The sequence below is a fragment of the Melanerpes formicivorus genome, unplaced genomic scaffold, assembly GCF_026170545.1.
Source record: "Melanerpes formicivorus ecotype bairdi unplaced genomic scaffold, bMelFor1.0.p_v2 SCAF_6, whole genome shotgun sequence".
Classification (NCBI taxonomy): Eukaryota; Metazoa; Chordata; class Aves; order Piciformes; family Picidae; genus Melanerpes; species Melanerpes formicivorus.
This window is the reverse complement of record NW_027142358.1, coordinates 2,971,103-2,989,656: the sequence shown is the minus strand read 5'-3', so window position 1 is coordinate 2,989,656 and position 18,554 is coordinate 2,971,103. Positions and strand designations below refer to the sequence as shown.

The 18,554-nt window shown below is 42.8% G+C and overlaps 1 protein-coding gene across 23 annotated transcripts in view; it reads left to right on the top strand.

Annotated features, from left to right (window-relative positions):
* Nucleotides 1-18,554, top strand: part of TCF7L2 (transcription factor 7 like 2) — a 188,558-nt gene that overhangs the window by 145,720 nt on the left and 24,284 nt on the right. For 17 of the 23 annotated variants that reach the window (XM_068139352.1, XM_068139354.1, XM_068139348.1 and 14 more), the window contains exons 5-7: nt 11,588-11,720; nt 13,855-13,957; nt 16,696-16,782. In XM_068139352.1, the coding sequence (XP_067995453.1) occupies nt 11,588-11,720; nt 13,855-13,957; nt 16,696-16,782 (323 nt within the window). Of the gene's footprint in view, nt 1-1,544; nt 1,804-11,587; nt 11,721-13,854; nt 13,958-16,695; nt 16,783-18,554 lie in introns of those variants that run through there. The other 6 variants (XM_068139349.1, XM_068139351.1, XM_068139371.1 and 3 more) reach the window with 3 other exon arrangements.

Genomic DNA, 18,554 nt, shown 5'->3' with positions numbered 1-18,554 from the left:
GTTGGGGCTTTTTACTTGTCAAACTGGAGCCTCGTTGCTTTTGTTATTGCCGTGTAAAGGGAAATCGCAGGGTTTTGTTTTGGTATTAAGGGCCTTAAAGGTTGCTGGCTGACACTTTGCACGCGAAGGCCAGAGCAGTGCGGGGAGAGGAGGGATGGAGCTCAGCCGGACAGAAAACGCAGTTTTTTTTCCCCCCCTGCTTGCTTCATTTGCCTCTATTTTTTCCCTTTTTCCACCCCCCCTCCCCCGAGTCCTGGGTGCCAGATTGCATTATGGTTTGCTTTGGGTTTTTCTGTTTTGCCCACAACCTTCAGAGATTAATCTGCCACTTAAAAAGCAAACCTGGAACCACTCGAGGTCTTCCTGTTTGAAAGAATTTTCATTTCTTCCAATATTTGTTTAGTCCTGTTGTTTCATTCTTTGGCGGCTGTGAACTCGTTTGCCTGAGTCTCCCAGATGTGTGCGGGGAAGACAAGTGTTTGCAACTGGTCTGCTTCAGTGTCTCAGCAGTAGCAGCGGCATCTGTCCCAAATGGCGATGGTTCTCTCTGTGTGCAGCATCCATCACTATTAACAAACTTGCTTAGAAAGTGAGGAGGGGAAGAGCACGGCCATGGTTTTCCTAATTATTCCCCGTTAAACCACCCTTTTACGGCTTTTACCCCTGTTGCAGAGTAACTACTTTGCAACTTTAGGGAAAAGGGATAAATAGGAGATGAGAGATTGACTTGTGGCGAACTCGCATGCTGCGGTTTGCCCTCGGTACCTGGCTTGGACTCAGGAAGTGAGCAAACACGCGTCTTGCAATGCTCATAGCTTGCAAGAGCGAGGTGCAGGGAGAATGCTTCACCCTGCTCAGTTTAGTGATGCTCTCTGGGTTCCCCTGTTTATTCTCACTTAAGAGCAGCTTGGGAAAATATAATAGCCAGGGCACCATAAGGTTAGTGATCTTGAAGCTCTTCTTGCATTGCTTTTACAGTGGGGTCAGTGGTTTACAGAAATATTAAATACTGAAGGAGAAGGAGGAGGGAGAGACCAGAGCTAATGGTAAAGGTCTGCCAAATGCCACCTCAGTGTTACAATGACAAGAAAATATACTTCCCTTACAGTTCTCCCCCTAAGAAATTTGTTTTGAGGGATTTGACAATCTTGCAGATAAAGTGACTACTTGTTACACTTAACTGATCATGCTCCCTTACGGCCGGCCGGCGTTTTCTCAATACACTTAGTAATACCTGTGCAACCTGGGTTGTAGTAGCATTGTCATTGATTTCCAAGGTAACTGCTTTTTAGCTCTTCTGAGCAGGCATACCTGCGTAAGGGGGGGCAGGAAAGTCCTTTCCCCACTCCCTGAAAGGATGATGGTAAAGTGCTGTATAGGAAAAGACAGGAGGCTTCTCTAAATTTTGATAACAGCAGCCGACAATTTAGAAATAAGACACTTCTCACAGCCAACATGACAGTGGATTTTGAGCATTCAGAAAACACCAGGCCAAAAAACTGGAGACATCTTGATCTTTTAAGACAGCTTTTCCAGTACTTTAAGTGAAGGGGGGGGGGGGAGCAGGGAAAGAAAAGGAGAGAAAAGCTGTAAGGAAAATAATACAAAGCCAGCACAATTGGCATCTAGACAGGAAAGAAAAAAGTTTTTGAGGTTAAGAGAAGGAAAGACAAAGCTGCTATGTACCCGAGGGATGCAATTTTAGTGGGAATGGAAGATTTGAGTGGTAAAGGAGGAGCGCTTGCCTCTGGGTTCTCTCTCTTCCAGCAGTTCGGCTGCTGGCATCTCAATTTGAATTGCTGGGTGAGTAGCACTTTCTGTGTGCGCGCTTTCCGTCTTGACCATTGAACTTCCGATGTGACTTCTCTCTCCCCCCCTCTCTCCCTCTCCTTTTCTTTCCTCCTGTGTGGAAGGGGGGGAAAAAAAGAGGGGGGGGGTGGGGGGAAGGGGTTGAATCAAGGAAGCATCTCCAGCTGTGACCTTTGTTAGAGACGTTGTCTTTATTTATTTATTTTCTGGTAATTGTCTTTTTTAGTAGGGGATGCGCGACTTTTCGATGACAATTTAATTTTACAGCAGTGGTGAGGAGCAAGCGGCAGAGCCGTGTTTTGTCACAACACAATGGTGCAGCAGGGCAGAGTTGTTGCACTCCTCCTCTTTGCCCTTCCCTCTGCCCGATTTTGGGATTTGGTTTACGGAAAGGTGGGGGGTCGGGGGGGAAGAAAATTTTTTTTCTTCATCTATCCAGGGTGGGATCGGGGTGTGTTGGGGGGGCGGTGTTTCAGAGCCTGGTGTACAGCAGCTTTCAGGAGCTGATTTCTGGGTGCTGAACAATGGTTAGCAGCGAGGGAGAAGTGTGCGCGCGTGTATTAGCTGTGCGTTACATCTGCAGTCACACATTCACACAGTGACCATGACATCACTAGCTTTTCTTTCCTTTTTCTCCTTTGGGGCAGAGGGGGCCACTTCAAAGCTTTCTTCAGTTCAGTACGATATTTCCTTAACTCTGAAACCATGAAGGTAAAAAATGTTTGGTTTGGTTTTATTTTAAAGAGAAAAAGTTGGTTTGTAGCAGAGCACATACGTTAACAGTTACGGGGGTTTGGAGATGGAATACTCAAAGTCATGTCATACACAAAACCAGGTTTTGGTTGTTTGGTTGGTTCTGTGGTTTTTTGTTTGGTTTTGTTGTTTTTTTGTTTTGTTTTCTTTTTATGCAATTATGGAAACTAGGATGTAGTAGTTTTTAATTGGGTGGTTTTGAGCCTGTGTTTGGTTGATAGGTAAATTTTCTGGACTCTTCAGAAAGCTCAGATGAGGTGTGAAAGATCAAAATTTTAGGGGCACTACATAAAAATCGTTTCACCCAATGGTAGAGGAGTAGGAAAAAGAATACTGAGTGTTGATAAATATGGGATAACGTGTTTTGGCACAGTGGTTCTGTCTTCGTTATCAGGAGTCCATGAGACTGTTTTTCCTCCTATTAATACCTATTACAGAGAGTAAACTTAACCCCTCATCCAATTCTGCACATTGCCCATAGTTATACACAGAAAATAGAAATATATTTTAAGAATTTTAGAAAACCTGGCTTTTTCACAGGAGATTTTGTGGGAGTCTTGAGGTTTTGGCTGTTTTCTTTTCTAACTCTGCCAAGCTTGCTTACAGAGTTGCTCGGTCCAGGAGGAGGATTTCTGTCACTTCGGTACTGTGTGGTACCTTTGCCTGGTAGCTTAGCTGATTTGTTTGCCTTTTAGTGTGTAAAACAAGGGATGAAATTCTGTAGAATTAATCTAAATGGAATTCGTCTAAAAGGACAGTTGTTTAGGTGTTTGTTTTTCTTTCACTGCATGTTGTTGCATGTGCAGGTGTTACATGGCCGGTGATGAGATCTCATGCTTTCCCTTTAGAGGAATTCTTTTTATTGGGACTTGGGGCAAAAGGCCTGAGAGCACAGTGAAAATGTGCTACTTTCTGTGCTTTCAAAAGATGTGCAAGGCATTTCAGTTCTGTTTGCATCACAATTTTATGGGAGCTGTGTTGAATTTATTCAAGAAATAAATTGACCTAGATGGACATCATTTCGGTGCTCGATTGCTTTGTGGCAGTGCGTAACGTTTTTAGCACATTAGAAAATGAAAACGTTTTTGAGGGCTTTGATATTTGTTAAGCTGTGTATTAAACATTTGCTGCATATGTTGTGTATCAGTGTTGGGCACAGACTGCTGTAATCCGTGAATTTTAAAAAGCTCTGCTGAAAACTTGGCATCATATCTTAAGGCATGTATGTGCATGTTGCTTTTATTAATAATGATTTTATTACTGATATTGCCTAATACAAGTTGATGTAGTCATGCATCCTATTGTTTTTGTTATTTCCTTTTTTCCCTCCCCCATTTTTTAAGTAGCCTTACATTTAAGTTCTTATTGTAGACAGAAGTCACAGATAAACTAACAAAAGCCAGTAGAGCTTTTTCTCCTGCAGGATATGTCTGTCTAGTGTTGAAATAAGTGATTTATATGCAAGAATTAAAGCTGTTTATAATGTGACACTTTAGAGAATGGTAGGCAGTAAGTAAAATTGCATTACTAGGCATTTGTATAAAGCATTGAACAAATAAGGTCTATCAGGGTAATTATAAGCACCCTTGCACTTACATTCACTTCTCCCTTCTTCCCCGCTGTAAGTGAATTTTTGTACTTGCATTATTACTTTGTATCTCTGCCTTCTCCACCCACTTTTATGTTCAGCACTGTTTCCTGAAGATCTGTTTAGGTTTCACCCATCTCTTTGCTTAGCAGTTGTGTATCCAGCACACCTCGTACTGGTGCTGCTTGAGAGCAACAGTGGTTTTCCAGTTGTTTGGGTTTTTTTTTTTTTGTCTAATGTATTCCAAGTCTTTCTGCTTTTTGTGTTCTAAGACATGAATGAAGGCTTGACTGCTCTGCAGAGATAATATTTGTCTAGTAATTAACTGAAGTAGGCAAATAAAGTGTCGAATATTTGTCAGCTATGGGTAGAAACTGCCCCTCCTTTTGTAATGGAAGGAATAGATCTGGGCACCTAACTGCCTGAAACTTGAAGGGTGAGCACTGCCTTGTCCTCCTCCTATGGGAAAATCCACCTGTTGATCAAATCATCTCTGTTTTTGAGATGCAGTGTAAGGCTTGGCTGCATACAGGTAGGCCACATTTTGTGGGCTATAGGCTAGGGTAACTGGTGTCCAGATTTGTATGATAAGATGAGACAGAGCCAGATGCACTGGAATGCTTTCTTTTCATCAATAAAGCATTAAGAGAATGAGTGAGGTAAAATCTAGCTGGCATCGGGGTAATTCCAAGTGATACGGAAGACTCTCAAAATATATAGCTGTGTCTGTGCAGGTGGTTGTCTGGGTCTGATGTGGTGTGAGAGTAACACCACATGGTCTAAGGATGCAGCGCTTGTATTTAAAACCCCACGTTTGTTGTTTGCTTGCTTTTCACTTTAATAACCAAAACTCCTCCCCAAATACCATAGCAGTAAGATTACAGTCCACAGCGGCTTCAAAAGCAAAATGTGAGCGCGCTTAATAATAATGTTTTACTAGCAGTGTTTCTAATTCTCCTGCATAAGAACTAACAGGCAGTAATTAGATAGCTAAACCCTAGTTCTTTCCCTTTTACACTAGAGGATTTGGCGTATGCTAATTGTCACCAGATCATTTCACATAATTGCCTTTTGGCGAAATTAAGTGGAAATTTCCTGAACATCTTAAATCCTCACTTCCCCACCCCCTCCCCTCAGTACCTTTGCTCCCTCACAGGCAGGATGCCGAAAATGTCAAGCACGGGAGCTTAGTGCTCCAGTATGCAGGGGGCACTCCATCATATTAAAAGGGAAGGGAAGAAAAAAACCAGAAACAACAAAACTATTCTTTTCTTGGATGAATTGCTGGACACTTAAAGGCAGGAAGCTGGTTTTGTTGTTTTGTCTTGAGAGACTGCTAATAGAGCATGGGGATTTTTGGAAAGCCGGCACTTCTAGCGGGAGCAGGTAGGTGCTGGCTGGCCTGCAAAGTGGTCAGGGAGGGAGGGGAAAGAAGCAAAAGGATGTAGAAGTGTGTGTGTCCCCTCACTTTATTTAGTTATTTATGAAGGGGAGGGCAGTGGGGGGATTGTGGTGGTGAGGTTTTTTGGTTTTGGGTTTTTTTGTCAAGCTCTGTCTAGCAGAGGTATTGTCCAAACACATGGTTGTCAGTGCTCCTGTCATCATTTGTGTGAAAGAAGAAAATGAGACCCTTTTTTTTTTTGAGCAGGGCGAGTGGTGATTATCAATGGAGGCCTTGTCTCTGGTTACAATGGGCAGTTAGCTTAGGGCAGGACCTTAGGCAGAAATCAGCTACCTTAAGCTGTGAAAGGGCTCAGGCCACTGTATCAGCCATAATGAAGCCAGAGGAAGTGGTTTTCAGGAGAAAACGCTTAGTCAGGTGTGAAAGCATCCTTGAATGTTAGAAATTTTTTTTCAGGGAGTGCTTCATCACTGGCATTGGATTTTTGTGCTTGGGAAGGGATGGTGCGTTTGTTCTGCTGCTCTTTTTTAAACCCGAATAGGTTGCAGTTTCCTCGCAGAATTATGGGGTGCCACCGTGAGTGGCTGCTGATGTGGACAATTCCCAGGGTGAGGATATTCCTAAATGATGGGTGATCTTCTTTGGGAGTTGGTGACCCTGGCTAGAAACACAAGAGTATTCCAGTATTTGCAGCCTTTTCTTGCAACTTAGTTTTCTAGTTGTGGGGAATCTGTCATTCCTATGCAGAACCAAGGAGAGACCAACCTTTAGGGGAAAAGAAATACGCCTGTTACAAGCATCCTTGGAGCTGCAGAGCTCAGGAACATCTGTTAACAGTTCACTGACTGTAGTCAGTGTAACTGCAATAGCACCATCTGGAAAATACAGGGAGACAAGTTACGAACCTGTTTTTCTGATGTGAGCTGGTATTGAATGGTACCCTTTCTAAGCCCACGGAGCAGCTCCAGGAGGGCCTGCTAATTCACGACCACTGTCGACCTTCTGCATCCACCCTGGAGGAGGGGAAAAGGCTGACAAACCCCCTTCTGTCCTGCTTTTGTTTTATTGTATGAGGCTCATAAAGGCACTTTCAGGGGCCATCTTTCTTCATCATAAAGGGAAAGCAATGAGGAAACAGGGAGGAGGAGGACATGGCAAAAGAGACAGGCGGAGCTCTAGCTCCATTTGTTTTCAGTCTCTGTTGATTAATAGGTTTTAACGTGAATGGCGAATTCTCATTCCTTCTCTCTTACTACTAGTGGAGGAAGGGGAGGGAGTTCTGGGGGTCCAGAGTGCAAGTGCCCGATCAGTCCCTCCCAAGCCACATCCCCAGTTCCCGGTGGGTGGCAGCCCATCCCTACCTTGTGAGAAGGACATGAGGCATTTAAGCACACTTATAAGATTGCCCCGAGTCGAGAAGGGGATCCCTGCCTGGTAGCTGACGGTGGCAGCCAGGGTTCCAGGCTATGCTGGGGCAGGAGCATCCTTCCTGCCCAGCCCTTGGTTGCTCCGCTGGGGACGTGTTGGAGCAGAGTCTCCCTCCGGCCGTTTGTCTGAGGCTGCAGCCTTTGGCCGATGCAGCGCTGCAATGGCATGCTGGCTTGTTTTCAACCTGGGTGGCTTTTTTTTCCCCTTTTTGCAGACCTGCTTTTACTAACACCATGTTATCCCAGCAAGGATAAATTGTTTGGCCTCTGACATGTTTTCTTCTGACTTGGTGTTTACCATGTTTTCAGTACCAAAGCCAAATAAGCTACGAATTTGCAAACAGAAATTGCAGTAACAAACTCTTTCCTATTTAAAGGTTAGTTCCTCTTTGTGTGCTCGACAATACAATGTTTCATCTCATGCAAGTCTTGCGTCGCTTTCAGAGACTTAGGAACTATTGATTTATACAGCATGTATTAACTTCTTCAATAAATGGGGAGTATTCATCAGTGGGGTGTATTAAATTGGGCTGTATGCACATAGAAGCATCTTTCATCCTGTTAATGAAATGTCCTTACCACACAACAAAGACTAATACACAGCAATTTATACACACAATCCCCTGCAGTTTAAATCTGAAGATTTCTCTTTTTTTTTTCTTCCCTGAAGGCACCTATCAGAACTTGGGCTGATGAATGTATCTCAGTATTCCTCTCAAACATGTATCAGTCCAAAATTTGTTGTGGTTTTGTTGTGCTTTGGGGGTTTTGTTGTTGTTGGTTTGGTTTGGTTTGTTGTTCTTTTTTTTTCCATTCCAGAGCTCCATTATTGTTTTAAAGTCATCTATTTAAACACTCCCAGAAGCATTTTACATTCATATAGAAAGATTTAGTAGTTGAGTCCCTGTGGGGACAATTTCCTGAGGTTTGCTCCAGGCAGGGGTTATCAAGAAAAGCAAACTTCTGTTGTTTTTCTGTTGTTCCCCACCCCTCCATCCCCCACCCCAGTTCTTTACCATGCCCTTTTGCCCAGCATATGAGACCCAGCTTTCAGTAGAGAGCAGTGATTTATCAGCAGATTACTTGGTGCTCTGTAGCTGCTGGGATTTCTCTCCAGAAATCTCCACTTGTTCCAGTCCTGTTACCACATGCCCTGATGCTAATCTGTGCATACCAGTGCAGCTCCCCTTTCTGTGCCTGACATCACCATAAATGGAGCTCTTCAACTTGCCAGAGAAATTCCTGCATCTTGCAGTGGCTTTTAGCTTAAAACTACCCTTGATAAAGTACTGCCAAACGTGTATTGGCGAAGGGCCTTTTACAGGGCTATGGCTAAGGTCATCTAATAGGTATCCTCTATTGATGGCTTCTGTGGTTTACCTTTCATTGCCAGTGGATGGGGTTAGGACCACACTTGTTACTCAGGCAGAGCTCCCTTTGACTTCAAAGGAGGATGCGTGTGCGGGATTAATCCTGCTCTTTCCAAGCTAGTCCTCTCTTTCTTCTCTTTTCCAAGGAAGCTTAGTTAACTTCAGGAATACTGCTTTTAAAGTTCAGCTTATTTAGCCTATTATGCATGGTTAGCATGGCTTGCAGATTGTGTGTGCCATACTGAGCAGAGTTACAGTCCCTTTCCCAGTGTGTAATAAATAGTGCCAAGCAGAATACAAACCTAGCCTGGGGTGGCAATAGAGATGCAGATTGATTCGCAGGGGCAGTGGATCAAATTCCTCTGTCCTGGAGAGCATATTTTTGAGCATGTAGATGACAGTTTCCTTTTTTCCCCTGGTACATTCTCATTACACCTCTGCCCCAGCATCACCAGAGTAGCAAAAATCATCGTACCTTTCCATCCAGTAGCTTGATGTGAATTGTCTGCTTGACTGCAGGGCAGTAACCCAAATAAAAATGACTTACCTGGGAAAAAGTTTGCAGACTCAGGTTCAAACTCTTGATTGTTGATTTAGATTTTTTTTTTTTTCTTTTCCTTTTTATTTTTCTCTGAAAGGTGTTAAGTAAAATACATAATAATTCAGCAGTTATGCCATTTCATGGAGATATTGTAGGGGTTTTTGGTATATCGAAAGCAGTGGGAGGTAGTTTCTTACAGTTCACATGTAACCCCCTATGGTATATCTGGCTTTGGTGATACAGGCATGTAAGTCCAGCTTTCCTCTCGTGTTGTTCCTTGTTTGTCAGCTTAAGGCTGACCCTCTAATGTTATTCTATCACTTATTTATTTAACTAACCAGTTTCAGTCTCTATGAAAACAAGCTTTCTGTGAAAGACAGCCCTAAATGTCTGTCAGGATCTGGATATGGAGTTTCTGCAAAGATGTGAAGCTAGACTTGGGAGACCATAGAGCTATACTGCAGCCACAGTGTGGGTCATGTAACAGCAAGAGTTCACACAGCTCTTGGCCAGCAAAAATCCCTCTTACTGGGAATGATTTGGTTTTGTGAACCAGATCAAGTGAGGTCATTTGGCATCTAATGTCATGTGCCTGCTAGTTTGCATGGTCTGTAATATAATTTGTTGAGTGAAGCCCTTGCCAAACATTTCAGTTACTTTCAGACTGCTTAGGTTGGTTCACTTGGAAGAGAACGGGTATTGAGTTAGAGCATCTTGTTTGGCTTTCTGAATTAAGGGGCTAAATCTCCATCATTATGGATATGTGCAGCCGGAAGTTGTCCTTGGTTGTACACCTGGCAGAAGACCTGACCTAAAGCCCAGACAACACAACATGCTGTGATTTATAGCATTGGCTGTTGAGACCGCCCTCTGTCCTGCATAGTGTCTGCTTGACATGGGATTCTTCTGTGCCATGTGTGTGTTGTTGGAGTGGAATCATTCTGCGTAAGGGCTACAGAAAGAGATAAGCATGGGAAAAGTGGGAAGTGTAAGCACTGCTCTTTGACTTGCTTCTCTTGGATGCACACTTTCTTTTTTTGCATGTGATGAAAGGGTTGAGTCAAATACCATATGTAGGTATGGCAGGGGCTGGAGGAGTATTCTAGGATGGGAAGGCTGGAAGAGCCAAAGGTGAAGCTCTGCTGTATCTTTACCAAAGTGCTATGACTCCATTGTGCTTTGTTTGCTTGGGAGAAGACTGGCGTTTCTTTCTCTGCTGGCTCGCAGTCTGTCTTCCTTCTTCTTTCCCCCAGCCTAGAAATCAAGTCCTAAAGAATAACTGAATTATTTTTCAACTGCTTTTAAGCCAAGCTTAGTGCCTTCAAACCGACGTCAGATAATAACTTGTCTAATGCAGCATGGTGGAAGGCCTCTGTATTTGGGGGTGCTGGGGAGCAAGCAGTGGAGTTGGAGTCCTCCTTGGGCAAGCAGGAGAGCAGTGGGAGACCCTGGACGGCAGCAGTGCTATCGGGGGCCGCCGTGGTATCACTGCTTTATTTTAATGTGATTCCTTTTACTTGATGTTAATGCAAGTTGTTCCTTACTTAAAGTAATAAAAGGAAATGAAGACACATTCTAAAATGAAACCTGACTCTAATCCATTCATCATCTAATACCAGCCTCTTTATCTTTGCTGGTACCTAATCTGGTTAAATGTCCCTGTTGTAGGATTTTAGTGAAAATCCTCTATGGGGAATAGGGTTTTTTGCAATTGGATTACTCGCAGTAAATGGTCCAGCAGTTCGCTTGTTTCAGCTTAATTTTTTCTTTGTGATCTTGTAAGGGTAAGTTACAGTTCAGCCTGCCTTCTCCTTTCATTCACTCACTCCTCCTTTTCTTTTTTTTTTTAATTGTTGTTAAGAAAAGGGTTGTGTTTGGGTTTTGGTTTCGGTTTTTTTTTTTACTTTTTTCCTTTTTTTTATTAATCTCCCCCAGAGCTAGAAATGTGTCAGGGAAAAACCTCATGATACCTATGTGATTACTTCCCCCACAAGAGTGTTAATTTCAATGGCTTTATCTGTGTCTTTGCCATTATTTCTAGTGCTGAATATTTTAGTAGCCTAATTCATCATTATCCAGTTTCCATTTATTAGTGCTCTCTGATGAATTGATAATTAAATCAGCTCTTCTAAAATACATACACACACACATATATATATACATATATAAAATATGCAGGTGATCAGTTGTCAGCTTAATGCTTGCTGATGAAGGGGGTACTCCAGCACTACAAAGGCCTTTTATCTGGAGTATTTGCAATGAGCAGTAAAATGCTGAACTGAAAGTGAGGACAGGAAGGGGAAAGGAAAAGACCTGGAGGTCAGTGAGCATTTGGGTCTTGCGCTAATTAAATGGGGGACTCTGTCAGCCCCTCACTGAGGAGTCTGCCTGAATCTTGGAGGTGAAGCACAAGATTATAAAAATAAAAAGGGAAAATTTTAAAGAGTTGCTGTTGCTCCATATGGGAGCACAACAGGTCAAAAAGATTAAAGAAACTGGAGAGCAGGGAAAGTGTGTGAGGAGGTTTTAAGCAATAAGGTAGGAAAGCTGCAAAGATGAGGCTGAGAATGGATCTGGAAAAGTCTGAGGACAGTGTTGGAAATCTTGGCTACTCAGATTTCTGTGTCATGCCTTGTGCTGCAATGGGGAGTACCTGGCACTCCTCTAACATTGTTGATTTTTTTTTTCTCTTGACAGTCTAACAAAGTGCCAGTTGTGCAGCACCCACATCATGTACACCCTCTTACGCCGCTTATCACGTACAGCAATGAGCACTTCACACCGGGAAACCCTCCTCCACACTTACCAGCAGATGTAGATCCCAAAACAGGTAGGTGGGAAATAGTTTGGGGATTTTTTTTTGGATTTGGTGGGTGGATCTTTCCATTTTCTAACTGGGAGGAAGGAGTATGTAAGGAAGGATTTCCCATGCTGGAGCACCAAAGGGGGCATGTAAAATGTCAAAGTGTGCAAGAACCCAGGGAAAATAGTTTCTTTTTTAAGCCAGTTAGGAACCTACTGGGTGAATTTTCGTGAAGCTTCTGCAGGGTGACACCAGAGTTGCATGTGTTGGGGTCGTTTGCCAGGGGTGTGTGTTTGTGAGCATGATACCCCACCTAGTAGTTTGATCTACCAAGTGCTTGTTTTGCATGCATGACCCAGAGAATGAAACACATACATTCTGTGATCTGCACTTACAAAATTACAGCTGCAATTTTAAAGGTGGCGGGTCATGACTGGTTTCAAAATGAGTCTCTTTTAGTTCCCCAAGTCCCATTGTTTCTCTGTCAGGAGTTCAGCCACTTTTCTCCTATTGTGTTGAATTTGCATCCACTCGAGCTGCTTAAGTTCAGCTCTACACTTGCAACTTGTTTCCCCAATGTAAGTCTGCCCAACTCTCAGTTCAGCCTTGAAGGGCAATCTTTGGAATAGAGAGTGTTGCATAAGGCCCTGGCTAAATGTGTCGGTGTTACAGAGTAGAATTTACATGTTACTCTTAAGTCTTCAAGGGTCCCTGTTTAACCTGAAGGTGCAAAGAAGTTAAACAATGTCAGTCTTCTTTCTTCAGGCTGCACTGAGTTCCTAGAGAAAGTGGGTTTGGTTTTGTTTATCCAAATCCCAGCTAGTTAATTGAAAGGTACCTCAGAAACAGAATTCATGTCAAAGGAATTGTTCTCTGTCAGCCCTAACATAACACAGATAATTAATCTAAGCTCCAGCCCTTGAATGAGATGGTGCATTAGCTGGTTTTCACTCTCTCCACTTCAACTGGGTCTCTCTTTCAATTGTGCTCAGTGCTAACTTCACATGGCTTGAAAGGAAGCCATCTTGCCATCCCTGGGTACTGCAAGTGAATGGCATAGTCAACCTCTCATTTAAATAATGGCAGTATAGGGAATAGCTTTTAAATGGTTATCATAAAACATATGATCAGCGTCTGTAGACTGTTTACTTTTCTGTGAACATCCTTTCAAGTATGCAAATAGCTCACTGGATGGTTAAAGCCACATTAATCTATTTGGGTTTTGTAATGGGGGAAAAAGCAACGTCTGCATGAAAATGTCACCCAAGGAGATTTAATTTAGAGATTAAAAGCTTCCTGAGTGACTTAAAAAAATAGTGTTTAGCCATGAGTACAGGACCCTCCTTCCTTTTAATGCTCCCTGTTTTAATTTTGCTTCTGCTGTATAATTGTGCTCTGGCTTGGTCATTGAAAGACCCAGTCTCATAACCCTTACTCCTCTGAGTAATTCCTACTTACTTAGCTTCATGTAAAGGACATTAAGATGTAGGGCTTGTGTCTGGAGCTGGTTTGTGCTCTCCAAGTAGGAACTGCACCAGTTTCAGGGAGGATGAATGGACTCTCTGTCCTCCTCTGCACACCTTCAACATCTGCCACTGGTTCTATCAAGCATTCCCAGGGGGCCTCCCCTCCTCTCCTAGGTTTTGGGGAAGAATTTCCCAGCTTTGCTGAAAAGCAAACATCATTTGCAATTATAATGACTTTGTAACTTGTTTTGGAGGTTACTTTGAAATAATGCCATGCTGTTGAGTACTCAGTCAGTGTATGGGTAGGACTTTTGCTCTTTTGGTCACTGGGGAGACTAAAGTAACCATGATGTTGATACAGGGACCATCTTGCTGGTGCTGTCTTAAATGATCATCATCACACCAGACTATAGCTGAGACTCCTAAATTCTCATTTGAAATAACAAAATCATTATCTCTGGTTGTGGGGCTGGCTACAGGAGTTAATCACATCAGTTTTTCTGGTTGAAGCCCATTTAACAAGACGCCAAGAGGGTCACTTTATAAAACAGCCTTTGGAAACCCAAAGCCAAGCCATAAATATTGTAATAATAAAAATGAATAGATAACAATTTGTAAGCATAAGTGCTTTTGCCTTATATTTTATTAATTTCCACATCTCAGTCCTAACACTGCTTTATGTTCCTCTTCCACAGGAATTCCAAGGCCTCCACATCCTCCAGATATATCTCCTTATTATCCATTATCACCGGGCACTGTAGGACAAATCCCCCATCCGCTAGGATGGTTAGTACCACAGTAAGGAGTTCCATTTTTTTTATTTCCTTTTTCTTTTTTTGATGTGAAATTTATGTTAAAAATTGCTTGGGGGGGGGGGGGTTGTGGGGGAGCGGGGGGGTGTCTGTGTATGTGCGTATGCATTGAGTTAGGTCTGTTTGCCAGCTGCCACTTCGTGGAGTGGTATGAATTTACCTACCTCATGAAGATTAATTAAAACTTACTCCAGGTCATGTGGTCCTCAGCAAACACCAGCAGTTGGACACAGCTTTGCCTATCATCTCAACCAACTGATGGCTCATGAAGGCAGGAATTTTTTAATCCCATCTGCAGAAAAGTCCTTTTCTTGTTAGTGCCCTGGCACTGCCCCACTTAGGTTTTTCTCAGATTTTGGTTTTTAGAAGCTCGGAGTGGTTCTCGTGGACTCTTCTTTTCACTGTAAATATGCAATTTGAAATTTTATTTGCCCTCCCTGTTTTTCTTCTGAAACAGTAGAGCTTTACATTGGCCAGTGAGCAGCATTCCTGGTCGAGACATGGCTGGGCAGTTGGCATCTGAGGAATGAAATTTTCTTGCAAACAAGAAAAAGAATTAGTTTACTTTAAAACTAGCTAAGAAAAAACGCCATGGAAAGTTAGTTTGGGGTTTTGTTTTCTTTTCAGCTCCTTGTATCCCACCAGCAGGGTATGAGATTCCATCCAGTAACAAAGTCCTTACTGCTAGGCTGCCTAGGCCTTTTTTACAGCACATTTTATTTAAGTATGTATAAAATACATTTACATTGCTGGTTACAACTGTTCTCTGCATTATAAATCCAGGACTCGTCCCCTGTTTTTCTCACATACCAGGCCTCACTGATTTTGAAGAGATAATATTTCTTTAGAAATGAATTATCTAAAGCTAGAAATAGTTTGTTCCTGCTCGAGGTTGTTTGACCAGCTGTGCTAAAATACCTCTTCACAAGTTCACTCTTCCATAAGGAAGTGGATTTCACACTCCATAGGAGAGCTGGAGTCCCCATACACCAAAGTTTTGGACAAGTAGAGGCATTGGAGGTCCTTCTTGAGTACAGAAGTGTAGATGCAGGATTGCTGAATCTCAGACCTCAGCCACAGCAGCCTGCATCTGGCCACTTTGCATGCTGTCTTTCCTCTCAGGGTGGTCATGCAAGTTGTTTAGGTAGAGGCTCTCCCACCCTGAGGGTGGAGCGTCTCCTTCAGCTCTCTGCAGAAGGATGTTTTTCCAGAAGAACATAATGTAAGCAGAAAACCCAGAGCACTGATCCCTGAAATCTCAAATTCTTCCTCATTTATGAGGATTTACTTTTTTTTACATTGGTCACCTTGAATGCTGACAGAATGCATGTCAGCTCCTTTTCTTCTCCTTTCGTGTTTGCAGGGGCATAGCTCCAGTACAGCCTTCTGTGGTCCTCTCTTTCAACTGCTTAGCTCAAGTTTGCACAGTAGCAGCCTCAGCATTTAAAACCAATAGACTCAACTAATGCCAAAAGTCAGTAACATCTAAGATATAAGAGTGCAGGGAAGAAATCCCTTACTGTCATTGGCATGTGCCTCATTACTAAGCTGCATCTCAGAGCTTTATGTTTGCAGACTTAGGTTTGTCCTTCTTGAACCTCATGTTACAGCCACCAAACCACATTGCCACATGTGGCCGGATTCATCAGCCAGGTGCTACTGGCCACCCCTGTCACAGGAAGACTCTGTCACCACTGCTGGTTTATAACAAGCCACCTCCCATGGTATCTTTATCTACCCACAACTCCTAGAGCTTCTCCAAGTGTTTTTTCTTGAGGGGTGGTCACATTTGCCTTTGCTCTAGAAGGCTGGCCAACTTTATAGAAGTAACCCAAGGTTTTTATTTGCCCTTATTGCCACTCATGCTTCACCATCAGCTTCCCAACCCATCTATCCTCAATTGGCCTGCATGTCTCCAGCACAGTACCCACCCAAAAAGCATCCTGCCCAGTCAGTTGGTAGGTTTGAAGGACAGATGAAAAGGCCTAGCCAGCACAGACAACCCTCAATCAGAGAAAGTTGTGTGTCTTTCATGAGGATGCTGTTTTGCATGTTGCTGTATTTTTTAATTATTGTAATGAGGTGTGATTGTCTATTGGTTACCCACAATACTTCTTGGGGACTCTCCCCCGGTAACTCTTGTCAACACTTGTTAATCTGACAAAAGGCTACAAATTAAGCTCTGTTAATTTAATGTTTTCTCACCGAGATCTAAATACCGAAAGAGGCCCAAAGCGCAACTGAAGTCCTTTGATTCACTGTACTTTATTTTGGTATAAATTTACATTCATTATTGTTTTCCTTTGGATGTGTAGCCCTCAATTAGTGTGATGGCTCCATTAAAGCAAGCGAGACTTCGCCTTTAATTATTACAACAAAACACCTAGTTTCAGCTTGGGGAGAGGGTCTCTATTGACATAAGCAGAGGTTATAAAATTTAATTAGCCATTCCTATCAGATTTATGGCATTCAAATTGTTCTGTGTTTCTTTCCTTTGATCCTTGCTGTACAATCCCCAAGATTTTTGTTCTGATCAAATGAGAATAAAGCTTACTGTGCAGAGAGAAGTTTTTTGTTGTGGTTGGTTTCTTTTTTTGGTGGTTGTTGTTGGTTTGTTTTGTGTTTTGTTTTGGTTTTTTGGGTCTCCTTTTTTTTGTTGTTTTTTTTTTTTAAACACCAACATTTTTCTTTCTCTTACTCTCTCTTTCCCTTCTCTTTTGCCAGGCAAGGTCAGCCAGTGTACCCAATCACAACAGGGGGTTTCCGCCACCCTTACCCAACAGCTCTGACCGTCAATGCTTCCATGTCAAGGTGAGTTCAAATGCTGAGGTCCTGAATCAAGAGCAAACGTAGCTCCTTCTGCTGCCCTCTCTTGAAGAGGGCATTGCATCTAGGAGGCATATCTCTGAAAGCACTTCAGCTGAACAATTCATCCATAGGTTTTCAGTGGGGTGGAGGAAGAGAGATGAAGGTTACCTTCTAGTCCCATCATTGGGCTTTAAGAATTCGCTTTTGAGGGAGAGGTGGAGGAGCAGGAAGTTATCTTTAAAAGTCAAACAAAATGAAAAAGCTTGGAGAATGTGATCTTGAAAAAGCATACAAGGAGAATCTGTGATACCTTCTGCTTGCTTGGTGGCTGTCACCCCAAGCAGCACTCTGTGTGCAAGGGGAGAGTCTCAGGAGGGAGGAGGGCTGCTCTTCAAGCAGAGTTGGGAGGAAGGTTATTATGCTGTTTTCCCCTACCAAAGCTCCAAACCTGATAGTCAACATAAAAGGGCCTGCCTGACCCTCTAAAGCTTTAGAAGTATATATTTCTTCCCCTCCCTACCTCCAATTAATTCCATCTAATTTTCCTGGGGCTGCTAGTTTTATTTACAAACTGGTTGGCAGCACTATGTTTAAGTAATCACTAATTGCTCCTAATGATAGTTTTATTTTCTGTTCATCTGATTTTCAGTCTGCTTAATTAAATCGGTGGAGGTTTAGACTTTCCTGATGGGCTGAAACAGCTAATCCATTTTGATGATGGCACATAATTAAATTAGCATGCATTACATAGCAAGGTTCCATGTCTCTTCCCTGCTCTGTCCCTTCCTCTCCATCACTGCCGTTTAATATGTGAAGGTTGGTGTACAGAGGATTTAAGGAGGAAAAGAATGGGGCAGGCAGGGGGATGGGACCACACCTCACTGGGAAATGGAAACGTGTATCAAGAGCTCCTGAGTGAATGGGTAGGGAAATAGTGTGTTGTGTGCTTTAGATAAATATAGTGAAAGGGAAAAATTGAAATTCACCCATGTAGCTCCAGCAAACAGAGGGAGGACTGGAAAATCAACTTGGGGAAAAAAAAAATAATTAATAGACCCAGCACAGGGGAGAAAAAATCCTAGACTGGGGAGAGAGTTGCAAATTTAAACAGTGATTCCCTCCCCCTGTTTAATCTTTTTTAATATCTGAGAAAGACTTGCAGGCACGGTGTGAGGCAAAGTAGGGCTTGATTTAGTTTAATTATTATTAGAGAGGCTAGTCATTTGAGGGAGGGGGGAGATGTGAGGAGGGGGGAGGGTATATTCCCAAGATAGGCTTTATGAAAGGTATCTAGTTAAAAAGAGTACACAGCAAATTAAATACATTATTGTGGTAATGGGACGACAGAAGTAGAGGTCTATTATACTTATGGCAGTTATAGGAAATGTAGGCTCCTTGCCCTGTTCTAGCACAGCCTTTGATATTCATTCCATTCAGCAGCAGGGCCAGGACTTCTCAGAATTAAGTGATGGGTCATTATACTTTAAACACCATGGAGAAGCCTAGATTGGCAATTAAACAGCACTTGCTGACACTCGCTTGTGCCACCCTGTGACCCCCTTTAGATTGAGTTGTTGGAGCTCGGGGCCCTCAGCCTGCTAAATTGGTAGCAGGCACTTCTCCTGACGAGGGCTGGCTCTGAAATCTGCCGGCTTCAAAGGGAGCAAGATCATGTATAAACCATAATGTGGGTGCACCGTGGCTCAAAAAATAAGGCAGGAATAGATGAAATGTTACAAGTGCAAGGGGGAAATGAGAGAATAATGACAAATCTA